At 54.9% G+C, this 12623-nt stretch overlaps 3 protein-coding genes across 3 annotated transcripts; 1 reads left to right on the plus strand and 2 right to left on the minus strand.

The window, feature by feature from the left end:
* Positions 1–970: 970 nt before the first annotated feature.
* On the plus strand, positions 971–5088 carry TRIREDRAFT_78042 (uncharacterized protein; the record flags this gene model as incomplete). Its single annotated transcript, XM_006965316.1, has 2 exons — positions 971–1124; positions 3734–5088. 2 exons carry the CDS (start codon positions 971–973, stop codon positions 5086–5088), a joined length of 1509 nt encoding a protein of 502 aa, XP_006965378.1.
* Positions 5089–7349: 2261 nt separating this feature from the next.
* On the minus strand, positions 7350–8739 carry TRIREDRAFT_107490 (uncharacterized protein; the record flags this gene model as incomplete). The annotated part of the gene is made up of 4 exons (XM_006965449.1): positions 7350–7550; positions 7660–8102; positions 8145–8370; positions 8452–8739. The coding sequence occupies 4 exons, from the start codon at positions 8737–8739 to the stop codon at positions 7350–7352; spliced, it is 1158 nt and encodes a 385-aa protein (XP_006965511.1).
* A 1532-nt stretch (positions 8740–10271) lies between these two features.
* On the minus strand, positions 10272–11513 carry TRIREDRAFT_121883 (uncharacterized protein; the record flags this gene model as incomplete). Its single annotated transcript, XM_006965450.1, has 4 exons — positions 10272–10513; positions 10989–11197; positions 11264–11333; positions 11393–11513. The coding sequence occupies 4 exons, from the start codon at positions 11511–11513 to the stop codon at positions 10479–10481; spliced, it is 435 nt and encodes a 144-aa protein (XP_006965512.1). The 3' UTR covers positions 10272–10478.
* Positions 11514–12623: the final 1110 nt, after the last annotated feature.

Genomic DNA, 12623 nt, shown 5'->3' on the forward strand with positions numbered 1-12623 from the left:
TGCAGTTTGAAAACAAAAGTGCCCAAATCTGGCTGCGTGACGCACCGGTCGTGAGATTTGATTAATCGATAGGTATGGAGACGATAAGCCGGCGGATACAGAGAGGTTGCGCATCAAGTCTTCAGTATACCTAGCATGGAGTCATGACCAAGACGGCTGGAACCATTTGGAAGGGGGGAGAGCGATTTAATATACAACAGGAGGGCTGAGACGAGGGAATTGGTGGTGTGCCTTACATTGTGATGAAGGTACTCGGAAGTACCACCTCAGACTGACTACTACTCCCCCCATATACGGCACCTACTGCTTCACACAGCTCGCAAGCAGCGCACCTGCAGATACGAATGGCACTACGAGAAAGATCGAGGAAGAAGAGAAGAATAATGAAACGTGCAGGCCGGTCCATATAATAATCAAAGACTCTCCAGCAAGAGATAGAGAAAGGCACGGCCAATGATGGAAAGATGCGTGGTCGCCTGGGAAAGACAGAAAGGTTACAACGCCCCAGATTGTACGAACAAAAGCCCCCCGTCTTCGTGAAATTCAAAGGAAGCGGAGCATCGTGGAGAAGGCTGGTAGCCTCCCCGCATTCAATGATACGTACCATCAGCTCGGACCTATCACGAGCGAAGACTCAGCCGTTAAGAGCAGGCGAGAGGTCAGATAACAGAGGGACAAAAGGAAGATGGTGGAGAGACGAACCGGCCGGGGAGGAGACAATGCTTGACTTTAGTAGTACGACGATGACGGCATGGCCATTGAAGGTAGAGGTCGATTCGCAGCGAATGAGACATTGTGGATAAGACCGCTTGGGTTGGGAATAAGGTGAGACAAAACGAGGGACCTGGCCTTGATCACGGCGCAATCAACACCAGATCTGCTGTAGGTCATCAAGAAGGCGGTTCGCCGCCCGTCAGTATAGCTACCTACCTAGCTATCCGGCAGCTCGGCGTCCGTGAAGCATCGGAAAATGTTGCTAGGTAAACTCTGTCAGAACCGGGGATTGACGGATTTGACGCTTCGCTTCGGGCGGGCGACCTGGCAATGCTGTGCCCGCAAGAACTCTTTTCGTCCCCGGCTGCATGAGCGTGAGGATTGGAAGAGTGCCTTCTCCCCTACCCCTCGTCTATCTTCCTCGATAAAGAGGGTGTGAAGTGTGGTACGGCGCATGGTCGTCTCACACACTGGAGGGGCAGGTGTCGAGGGAGGTAGGGTAGAACAGAGCAACACCCCGCCGGTGAAGATGCCCGTCAGACAGCAAAGCATGGCCAGAGCACGCGGGCTTGCACATGTGTGGTTGCCTGACCCTCTGGCTGTCAGTGTGTCTGCCTGCTATTGGACATCGGGCGTCTTGGGCTGTCGTCGTGTCCCTAGCCGTGTGATGCGGTATCCAGCCGTGACTGTACGATGAACAAGTGTTACCAATATGACTCAGTCCGAGGTCCAAGGCTGACTTGTCGCACAAGAAGCAAATTCGACGACGGGCCTTGTGAATGCCTGACATGCTACCGGAGGATGCAGGCAGTCAACTGAAAGCTATCGCCTTTGCAATGGTTAGAGATACATGCGATACTGGGCCGATACGTGACCAGGCCCGGAAACGGCACAAATTGAAACTTCTTACCGGGGACATCTGCTTGGGCTGATCAGGCACGGTACCAACTCCGACCTTGTCCGAGAGCGTGGTACCAAGCAACCTGCTGGGCCAGCCAGCCTCAACTCGTTCCATGGCTGATAGCCAGCACACCCAATTCCGACGCAAGCGAGAACTGTCAGCCAGCCAGCCAATTCATGACACTGCATCAGCCATCTGATGATGACCGCCGCTCCGAACACACAGTATCATCTCATTAGCCCATCCGCATCGCGTCCTCCACTCGGGAAATCACACTGGGTTCCCAAGCACTGCTTCGCTGCCTGACGGGCACCGTGCAGGCGAGCGGAGGAATCGTCCATCATGCGCGTGCTGGCGCGGATCTGTCTCTGTCTGTATCCTGGGGCCATCCGGACGCCTTCGCACAACGGGCAGTAGAATCAACTCGTAGGACTACTACCAGCACATATGTGCATCGCTAGTAGCGCTGCTTCGGCTGCGACATGCCCACGTCGATGTGCAAATGGGGTCCGGGGGAAGGCTTCGGGATGGGGGGACTTTTTGGGGGTCCATGGAACTTTGTTGATCGATGATCCAGTACGAGCTGTATGCATGCGTGTGTGAAGCATCAATGCCTCATTTGCGGCTCTAGCGTTTGCGTCGTGCGTCCGGACCCCTGCCCGCTTGGAACTTCATGCCCAGCCCTTGTAGATGGATGTGCATACAAAGCAGGCCCTTCGCCGTCCTCGCCCTGTGTCTTCCGTCTCTTCCCTTCAGCTGCCTCGTCGTCTCCTCGTCCTTGTGCCTCGATCCATCTGACGTGCATCACCTGGCCCTCTCTCGTCTTGGTGATAAGAAGTCGCTGGTCTGGTCTGGTCTGGTCTTGTCTGGCGCAGATTGGCAGATAGCCCGGGTTTGGCCTAACGCACGCCGTCTCGACGCGCATCGTCATCGATACCCCGTTACCCCATACTTTGGTTCTTTTCTTTTCCAGCCAAAAGCCATTGGAAAGGAGATTATTCGTCGCCCCGATTTGCCACCTCGAAGACGATCGAAATCCAGTCATCCAAGTTTCTGTTACTCGTACAGTACCTTTTCACACAGACGCTCGTGCTATCCGATTACCAGACCGGTCGTCTATCCTGGGCTCCTTCCCTCCCTCGAAGCAACGAATGACACGCCGTCGATAACGACAGGTCGAGTTTCAGAGGCAATCGCACACGACCGGTCGTTCCGTCCCTCGGAGAAGGTGCTACCGCAGGAAGGCCCGGCACTGTGTGTGACCCTTATCGCTCACAATCCACCCGAGTCTTGGCTACCGGCCCCCGCCGTCTGGACCCTCGGCCTTGACGTGTACCAGTAACACTGCAAGGCACCACCGCCGCAACCGACACCCCCATCGCCGCCTGACAACTGCACCTGCCCAAGCCCGCCCCAGCCGCTAGTAGCCCTAATCGCGCGCCTGTCATTGGCCAACCGGTCTGCCTGGCTCTTCCCTCTTGTTCCCCTTCCAGGATCGAGCCTTTTGCGTCCACGCTTGCCGCGGTACCGCCACGGCGCACCCGCCCTGGTACCGAGTACCGCCTGTCGTTGGCACTGCGCGCCGCACACGCGCGACCCGAGCACCCGCTCCGAGTAGGCAGTACAAGCGCCCGTCGTACAGCCTTCAGTCGTGTTCCAGAAGCCCTCGCCCTGGAACACAGCGCTGGCCCCCCTGTGGCTTAGGCTCTGGGAACTGGCATGTCTCCACAGTCGCGGCCTGCCTGCATCGTCCCCCGGCTGCTCGTGCCTACAGGTACTACGCCATCATGTTACAAGTCTCTCCTCCTCGTCTTCATCTTGCTCCCCTTCCTACCACCATCTCGACAGCCTCTCGTCCTTCCGCTCGCTCTGCCGCCTCGAACCACTCGCTCTCTTCGAACCCTACCGTAGCCGATACGAACCTCGCCATCTCTACTATTTCAGCCATCTCAACAGCCGTTTCTGCCAAGTCCGTCGTCACCATTCTCCCACCGCACACGACCAGTCCGAAGCATGCACAGGGGCGGAAGAGTCCACCATCGATTGCTACCACCACGCCCATTCGACCTCACTCGCCATCTTCACTCAAAATCGACGAGGAGATGGCGAAGCCTGGAGTCTCTTCACCGGTGTCGGTCGTCTCAGATACTTTGACGGCCCGGCCAACAACACCAAGCAGCCCTGTCCAGATCCCGAGGACGACCAGCCGGGAATCTTATTTCGATACCGCCCACCCTGTGCGACGCCATCACAACCTTCGCCGCAAGGCCCCGAGCCATGTCCGCTCACCAGAATCTCTCTCACCATCGGTGGCTGCGCTGCTGGCCGTCACTGACATTCCCCGGCCCCGACGAACGCAGCGGAAATCCCGTGGGACTGACAAGTTGCTGACCGCCGATGTCATTATCGCCGATGAGAGGTCACTTTCCGAGAAGGAGTTTAGCTGGTCGCTGAGTCGCGGCAGCCCCATGGAGGTGTTGATGTCGCCTCCTGACAGCTTGGACGAGGAGTTCCTGGGTAGTGACTGCGGCAGCGTCTCCATGGCCCGGACGCTCTCTGTCGATTCCATGCCATCTCTCGGCGACTCGTTTGGCACTGAGTGCATTTCTTCCATCGACACCCCTCGAAGTTCGAGCCCCCAACCCCTTCATCGGCGAAAGGCCAGCCCCATCCGCAGCTGCCTGGGGCCAATCCGCTCTCCTCCCGATAGTATCGTTGAGCATCCGCTTTCTCCAGAGCCTCAAGACGAAGATGGGCTCGACTCGCTGGGCCTTCAAAGCACTGGGAGCGATGCAACAACCTCCTACCAGTTCATCCCGTTCAAGCCCCTTCGGGCCGTCTTCAAGTCCAACCTCACGGCATCACTACGAGCGCTGCGATCGGCAGCCAAATCCTTTTCGAACCTCAACTTCCCAACTATTCCACCCGACGATCTCATTACCCGCTCCATTCTCACCATGGACCCCAAGGTGCCTTACGCTGACGAGCGCCGACCACCCGTGACGGAGGAGATCCCGTCTGCCGAGCTTCGCCGCTACCTGAACCCAACGACGAGGCTGTCGCGTGAGACGCAGTCTCGACCTCTGCAGCAGCCCGGCACCTTTGCCGCATCGATCCAGATGCAGACTTACAAGATTCAGCGCAGCCGACCCACAGACGCCGCGGCGCGCAATGCGTATCCATCTGCCTCACCGCTGTCTCCATCGTCTGCCGCGGGCCAACCTGCACCGACGCCGGCCCAGGATTCAATGCCGCCCCTGCCTGCAATGCGCCAGCGCGAGATGCGAGAGAACCCAGACTTCATTCGCATTGCCGTCATGGAGATGCTCATGCGCAGGCGGGGGAAGCTGGACAATAGCAAGCCTGGACGTGCGCGCTGGGCACTGCCACCCAGGAAGACATCGACTAAACCCTACGCGATTGGACCCGACGGTGTTCCAGAGCGATGGGTCCCTCTGTCGGCTGCTGCTTAGCTGGACTAAACGGATTCTGGATTCTTCGGCACATTCAGTCCCCTACACGGTTACGCCGAGGAAGAGCCTGTGAGACAAGGACGCGCCTTGACATGCTTCTATTGGGCTGTTCGACAACGGCCAACTCGTCGGCCAACCACGCACAATCCAAGTGATCCGAGACAGACCCTGATCTTCTTTCCTCTCACTCAAAAGTCGGCGACCGAATCCACCACGCAGTTTTCGGTGGGGAATCACACAGTGCCACTTACCAATGGCGAGCCGTCTATTCTCTGCCAGGGTGGCAATCAAGCTCCAGTGACACATGGCAGGTTCCGGCACTTGGACGGAGGTCAACAAACACGGAGCGCAAGCGCACACTCTGGACTCCACATGGAAGGGTTTTGGAAGCTTCAAAGCCCTGCGCCGCCGGAACACGAGTCGGGCGACATCCACTTGTGGCAGCAGGTCACGAACATGCCGAGGACAAGACAAACCAGCGGGATGCGTTTTTGGGCCGTCATACTTGTGCTCAAACAGCGGGCATTGGACCGATGGGTCATTACCGGCTTGTTGGGACCAGCTGGCATGCTTTGACTGGATGAAACACCAAGCGGAAAATTTTTTCAAGCATTCGCGACGCGACCCCAGAGCATTGCATGCGCGGTTTAAAGAAGAAAAAAAAAATCTTTCTCGTGGGGATGGTTTTCTGCTCATTGTCATTTCATCATCGATACCTCCACACCAGGTACCCTACAGATGATGGGTTACAGCAAAAGGTCGAGGTTCGAGGCAGCAAGCCGTTGCTCGATCTGGAAGGCAAGTAGATGACGCAGCGGCCTTGGATGTCCGAAATGGCAGCCAAGGAGGACTTTTGTCGTCGACCTGCTTCTTGGGCCTAACAGGCCACAGCAACCTAACGGCCGATGGGATCTAATCGGGACGCGCACCTTTGTCTGAACCTCGGCGACAATCGGAATCGGACTGGGATGCAACTCTTCTGGGATCAGCCATTGGGCTCAAATGCGAGGCAAGGGTAGAATGATCGCATTTGCGCCATTTCTCATAACCCTGCCGGTCTCAGGAGTCATTACTACTCTTCTTCATCTACCGTATAGGAGGACCATGCGTCCTGCTCTCGGACTAGCTGTTTCATACTTGGTCGACATTTTCTTACTACCTAGTAGTAGTACTGCTTTTTTTTCTCAACAGCTTGCGGCATCGCGACGGTGGAGTCATGCATCAACCTTTTTTTTCTTTTGGAGTATCAAGCATTGCGAATCGGCGGCGTTTGAATCGGAATACTATTCTGAGGTGCACATGGCGCTTGGTTTCCCTTTACATCATTTTCTGCTTCTTTCATTCTTCTCTCTTTCTTTTCTAGATTGACGTTGTATTATGAGAGAGGTTTCCACAAGATTGGGTATTCGAAACTCCATTTCTTGGCACAGCGAGACATCATTATCAGGAGAGGATGTTTCGGTTTTCTCGTGGGATAAAGATAAAGAGATGGGCTGGCAACGTCGCAAGGCGGACATGTAGCGGTCGATTGGTTTTCTTTGGGATTTCCTGCGGTGACAATTAGTGTACCTTTTCATATGGGTTCCTGATGGGTTCTAAGTAGAGGGGAACGTGGATTTGATCTGCTCTGATAATTAGCGAGATTGGAGATCTGCAAGCTTTGATTCCATTGCGATTAATGCAATTCTTATCTTTCAAAGTAGGTCCGTTTAGTTGCGTAAATCGGTGAAGCCCAGGGCATCTCATGGCAGATTCGCTTTAGATACGATCATTGATTCAACTGATGTCCGAATCCTTGTCCTCGTCTTCCCCCTCCATATCACGAAACGTCAAGCCATCAAGGTTGGAAAGAGAGAAGAAAGATGAGACGAATGTGGTGTGACCCTCTCTGATCATGGTGAATGACCAAAGTCGAGAGGGCGTGCGCATTACGATTGTATCTGTATCTGTGTGTCAGAGTGACTTTGGACGTTTCCCAAGAAAAGTCCCAGGCACTCTTATTCTGACGTGTCCCCGAACAATATGCCTCCTGTACGCCGATTCATGCGTCAAAATCCCGTCGTGATATGTATGTACTTGCTGTATGTGAAGTGTGAAAGTCGACTTGTCCAACCCAGCCTTGAATATAATTCAAACCCAAAGCACGCCCGCTTGCCCAGAACAGAGGAACCGGAAGATGAAGAACAAAAAAAGTGATGGAGAAGGAAAGCAGAGGGGGTAAAAAGATAAAAGAGGGAAAGAAAGAAAGAAAGAAAGGGGAATCACTTCTGAGCCCACCAGGATACAAAGTTTGCATAGCAATGCACCCTTCTATCCCACAGGGCCCTCCGCGCGGATGCGAGATAGACCTCGAGCTCGGTGTCGTCCCATCCCAGCGTTTTCAGAGGCTTAGCTGCCAGAGCGCCGACGAGTTCGTAGACGATGTCTCTGAACAGAATGCCGATTTCGCGCTGGCCCGGATCCTGTGAACACGAAAAGACAAAGAGCGACACGTCAGTTCACCATGATTCTGGTCGTCTTGAAAAGAAAAAGAAGAGCAAAACAAATGAATAGCAGAGCATCGTGGCTAACCCTAGGCCATGCGCCGATTGGCGTCTTCGTCACCCGGCATTGGATGTTCTGAAACCCCGCGGCCTTGAACTTGTCGTGCAGCTCGTTGATGACATAGGCGTTCATGCCGTACCCGCGAAGCGCGCGGTGCATCATCATGGCGACCTGCGCCGGCGGATGGTCCTCAGGCATCGTCCCGTCGTCGCATCGGAGGTAGCTGCAGTAGTCGGTAATCTCCAGCCAGCCGCCTTCCTTGAGGTGCGCGTGGCAGTTTGCGATCAGCTTGTCGACGTCCTTGAGGTAGATGCACGAGTGGCGCAGGTGGATCATGTCGTAGCCGCCGCGGTCCATCCACTCGTCCTCGACGTCGTCGATGAGGAAGCGCACGTTGGGGGGCACCATGAGCGGCTGGATGGGGCTGAGGTCGATGCCGACGATTTCGGCACTGGGGAACAGTTTCGCGACTGCGTTGCCGGCCCGTTAGCATTGCCGAATCGCTGAGGGACATCGTGTCAAATGCGCGGAAGAGTTGGGCGCAAGGAGCTTGCCTTCTATCGGCCATAGGCCGGTGCCGGTGCAGAGATCGAGGATTCGCTGGGGATTGGGCGCAATCGGGGCGTTGAAGAGCTTGCCGCCGGTGAGCTGCATGTGGATGACATGCTTCATGTACTCGCGCTCCTGTTCGATGTCGTCGTTTGGCAAGGGGTAGCGACCGTGTCGATAGTGGTGATACTAGGAGTAGACGAACAATGCCTCAGCAAGAGATGTCCCCTGTACGAAGCAGATTCCATGTCAGAGCCTGGGCATACGCACCCTTCGTCCACCCTCGTACTCGTGCTCCCATATGCTGCTGCGCACAGTCACGGACTCGGCAGAGTTGCCGTCTGTAGTCTCATCGTAGTCGTCGTCTTCGTCGACGTCAATGTCTTCGCTGTCAAGGGCGTCGAGGGGCGGATCCTGTTCCTCGATATTAGGCGGATCTTCTGAGACGACAATGGAGGGCTTTCGAGGCGCTCCAACCTTGGGCTCCGTGGGCTCTGCGTCTGTGGCCGGAGGATCGCCAGCACGCAAGCGAGCTGCGTTCCTCGAGGAGTCTCCCATGATGGGAGGATGCCGCTATGATGGTGATGGCGGTGGTGAGAGAGAGATATGAAATTTCGTGGTGGTAGTCGTAGTGGTAGTCGTGTTCGTATCTCGATAGCGCTATGGTCGAGGCGGCGGAGATGCGGATTTTGGAGCATGCTGGAGGATGCTGGGGGGGATCGAAACATGCGACTTCAGCCCTTTCTGGCCTAATAAGCGAGCACCGGCTGTCTATTCAGTCAAGCAAACGTGGATGACGACGCGATTTCGAGCTGTTGGGCATTTCTTCCAGGCTAGCAGTAGCAGCAGCAGCCACAATAGCTGTGGGCAATCCAAGATGGAGGTAGTTTGAGCTGTTCCCCAGTACAGGCCATCGATATGCCAGCGATTTGTGAACCCCCCGGTCAAATGTCGACGTCGAATCCGTCCGGCTGAAGAGATAATATCGGCGGTTTGGGACTGGACAGGCAATTCGTCAAGCAAGCAAGCAAGTCATCAATCAATCAATCAATCAATCTCAACGCAGTGCAGAGCCGATCGGGCGCCTGCAGTCAGCTGATTGGAGCAGCGCGGGACGGGGTACGGGGTACCTTGGCGATGCGTCCCGGGTACTCCACAGCGGCACGCAGCGAGCCAATGGGTGCAGGTAGCAGATGATGTATCGGGTACGAGGCACAGAGGAAGCGTTCCACAGGGGGGGAGGGCCTGGAATTGCGCTAAGAATCGACGGCGAGCAGCGGCCTCGGGGGCTAAAACGTGCTGTATTCTGATGAGATTTGGCGTTGACTATTATACTATCGGAAGACTACCTACCTGGTAATAGGGGATGGATGAGGACGGGAGCCTCATAAGGGGACTCAAGGGCGGGATTGGATCGATAAGGGCCGGCACGTGTTGAGTGACGAGATGCCTTAGGTACCTTAGTAACTGGGAGTGAAGAAGATTACCTAAGGCAGGTATCGACCGGATGCTACCCATTCAGATGGAAGGCATCAGACAGACGATCATGCAACTGTCAGACCATGGACGAATACAGGCGTCATCATCAACTCAGCATCGACATCATCGTCCCGATGCGGGCCATCATAGCAACATATCCCACAGTCGACCTGCCTTGCACGCCAATCTTCAAGAGGAGAAGTAATAGGTACCTAGTTACTCACATTTAGTGACAGACATTGATCTGGAGCCATGTGCAATCGGAGCTCGAGCCCATACTCATACTCATACCCATACTCATGCTCGCGCTTCAGCTGAGATATCCCCCTCCTATGACCCTGTTCAAACCGGTAATACGCTCGAATTCCGATGTCCCTTGATCCTCTTTTCGCGTCCCCATAACATCGCCCTTTGGTACCAAGGCGACGGCAACACAGCCCTCTTCTTACTCCTGCCCTGCCTCCACCACAGCCAGCCAAAGGACAACAAGACCACCGCCAGCGTCAACGGAATCGAAATGTACCACAGCAGGTAGAACAGCGGCGTTGCGCTGACCTCCCACGAGCCCTCTTCGTCTCTCTGCTCCGATAGCAGCAGTCGGGACCCCGCAATGGTCGCGACAGTGATTGTAGGCAAGAATATCAGGATGGAGGCTGCGATGAGCTTCATCGAAACGGGACCCTGTATCACTGCCGCTGACTGCTGTTGGGAGACCAGATGAGACGCCAGAGCAATGACGGCTTCGATCCGTCTCTGAAGCGCAGACACTCTCAGTTGTGTTGAGCGGAAGAGTGTTTGACGATACTCGAGGCATTCCTTCAGCTGCAGGTTGACAAGTGATCGGCGAGGGATGTTGGAATTGCTCGAGGACGAAGTGATATCGGCGCTGATTCTCATGATGAGGCTCTCGTTAATCATCAGTGCAGACTCGAGTGCTCTTGACAGCTCTGTCGTGTGCCTTGTAAGGGAATATGCCTCGCTGAGCGTTTCCCCGAGGCTTGAGTTCACCGCTTCCGAATCTGTCGACTGCTTGACGGACTGCTCCAGCGGCGCAAGCTCTTCCTCGAGCCTCCACGCAACATCATCGACTTCTTCAAACAGCCCCTCCAAGGCGATGTCGAACAGTATCTCTGGATTGACGCCAACGTCATTCCAGCCCCGGCTTTTGATCAAGTCCTTGATCCGTCGTCTCACTCCCAGTCCAGCGCCGAAACACAACAGAGTCACATTCGTCTCTCTTGAAGCCTGGAGGAAGAATGCCGTGTCTTGCACCGGGTACTTGTCCGGCAGCGATGCTCCAGCAGTGGCATCGTCTTTCCCATTTGGAGTTTCGTCCTCTGTCTCTCCGAGTAAAGAGGATATGCAAGAGAATCGGAACCAAGAGCTGAAGCCATCATCGTCGTTACTTCTCCGGCTCAAGCTATGGTTTGTAGATCTCGCCCTTTCTGCTGTAAAGTCGTGTGGTATGCCAAACTTGTGGAACAGCTCTACCATCAACCCTTGCGTTTCCCGCCGTGGTGTGTCCGCTGGCGCAAAGCTTTGATTTCAATGAGTGTCGGAAGTTTAAAGATCCATGATAGGGTATGTTGCACGGTCTACTTACACTATCCTCAGTCGAGGTTTGCCGCTGAGACGTCGCACAGTATTCTGGACATACTCGCGCAGCTGCCCGTCTAGAAGACCATCAGAGCTCTCATCCACGGACGCTAGGTTTGAATCTTTTCATTCTTACCCTGAGATATGTCATAGACCTCCAAACTCCATGGCTTCTCTGCCGTAACTGGTGGCTCGGCGGCAGCCTTCTCGGTAAAGTCCCTGTACAGCACCTCCTGTGACCGCTTCGTCCAAGACATGGCTTATTCCTGTTCTGGGAATCTGTCAATTTCGATTCTTCTGCCTGTTTCAGCAAGAAAGACAAAGACTAATGCGCTGTCTCAACAGGGCGGCGGGTCGCTCCTTTATGTACGGAGGTGAGGCCCTCTCATACATACCCCATACATGCACCCCACAGCCCACAACTGCGAGTCCAACTTTCGGTGTGGTGACACCAAGCTCTTGGCATCCGACAGCACGGTTCTCTCCTCCATCACGGCTCCAATATCGTCTATTTGCCTCCATCCTTGCCACAAGGTCAGGCCTGCCAATACATTGTCAGATCGCTTACCTAGCGTCAACCCCTTACAGCACGAGCATGGGGCCTCGATCACATCCGCCCCATGAAAACGAAGCAAAAAAACAACCGACACAAATCCAATGGAGAAGAAGTATTATAACACGCCCAACTCCTTTCCCACAGGTCCACGATTCACCGAGCATCCCCCCAAAAACTCATCCCTTGCCAAGCCAAGCCACCCCCAGCCAGGACTCCCCATTGCGAGCGCGTTGCTGCGCACGGCTGACGCAGCGGCTGAGATGGGAAAAGAGAGCGAATCTCTTTTTAAGCTTGTTTTTTGTGTTACCCGGTGGCGTATCCTTTGGTGGAATCGATACCCTTGATTCGTGCCCGCTGGTCAGATGAAGCTGTTCAGCTGGGGGGGGGGGGTAAACCCGCCCCCAATGGACGGGCGATCCAGCAATGAAGTGTAGCTTCATGCAAGGGAGGATTCTGAGCTGTGACTGCTGGTAACATGACACGGCACTTTTCGGGTTGTTTGAGGCAAGCTAATTATAAAATAGACAGTTGATCGAAGCAAAGAGAATAATACGGCTACGAAGTAAGTATGGAAAGAGTACGCGTAGCATTACCGAGGATATAGTATCAGGATGGCCACATGTAAGGTCACTGTGATCAGGACTTCCGAATGCAACGGAATCTTCCGTTGTCATCTTTGAGCTGCCCATGAAGGTTCCATGTAAATCATCGTCCACCTGGAAGATACTCCCCGGACTCCCGTCTCTTGTGTACATACAGCTGGAGCTTGGCTGCAAGCCCGATGTTGCACAAATGCGCCAAGGGCACTCAG

Source organism: Trichoderma reesei (genome assembly GCF_000167675.1).
Source record: "Trichoderma reesei QM6a unplaced genomic scaffold TRIREscaffold_9, whole genome shotgun sequence".
Lineage (NCBI taxonomy): Eukaryota > Fungi > Ascomycota > Sordariomycetes > Hypocreales > Hypocreaceae > Trichoderma > Trichoderma reesei.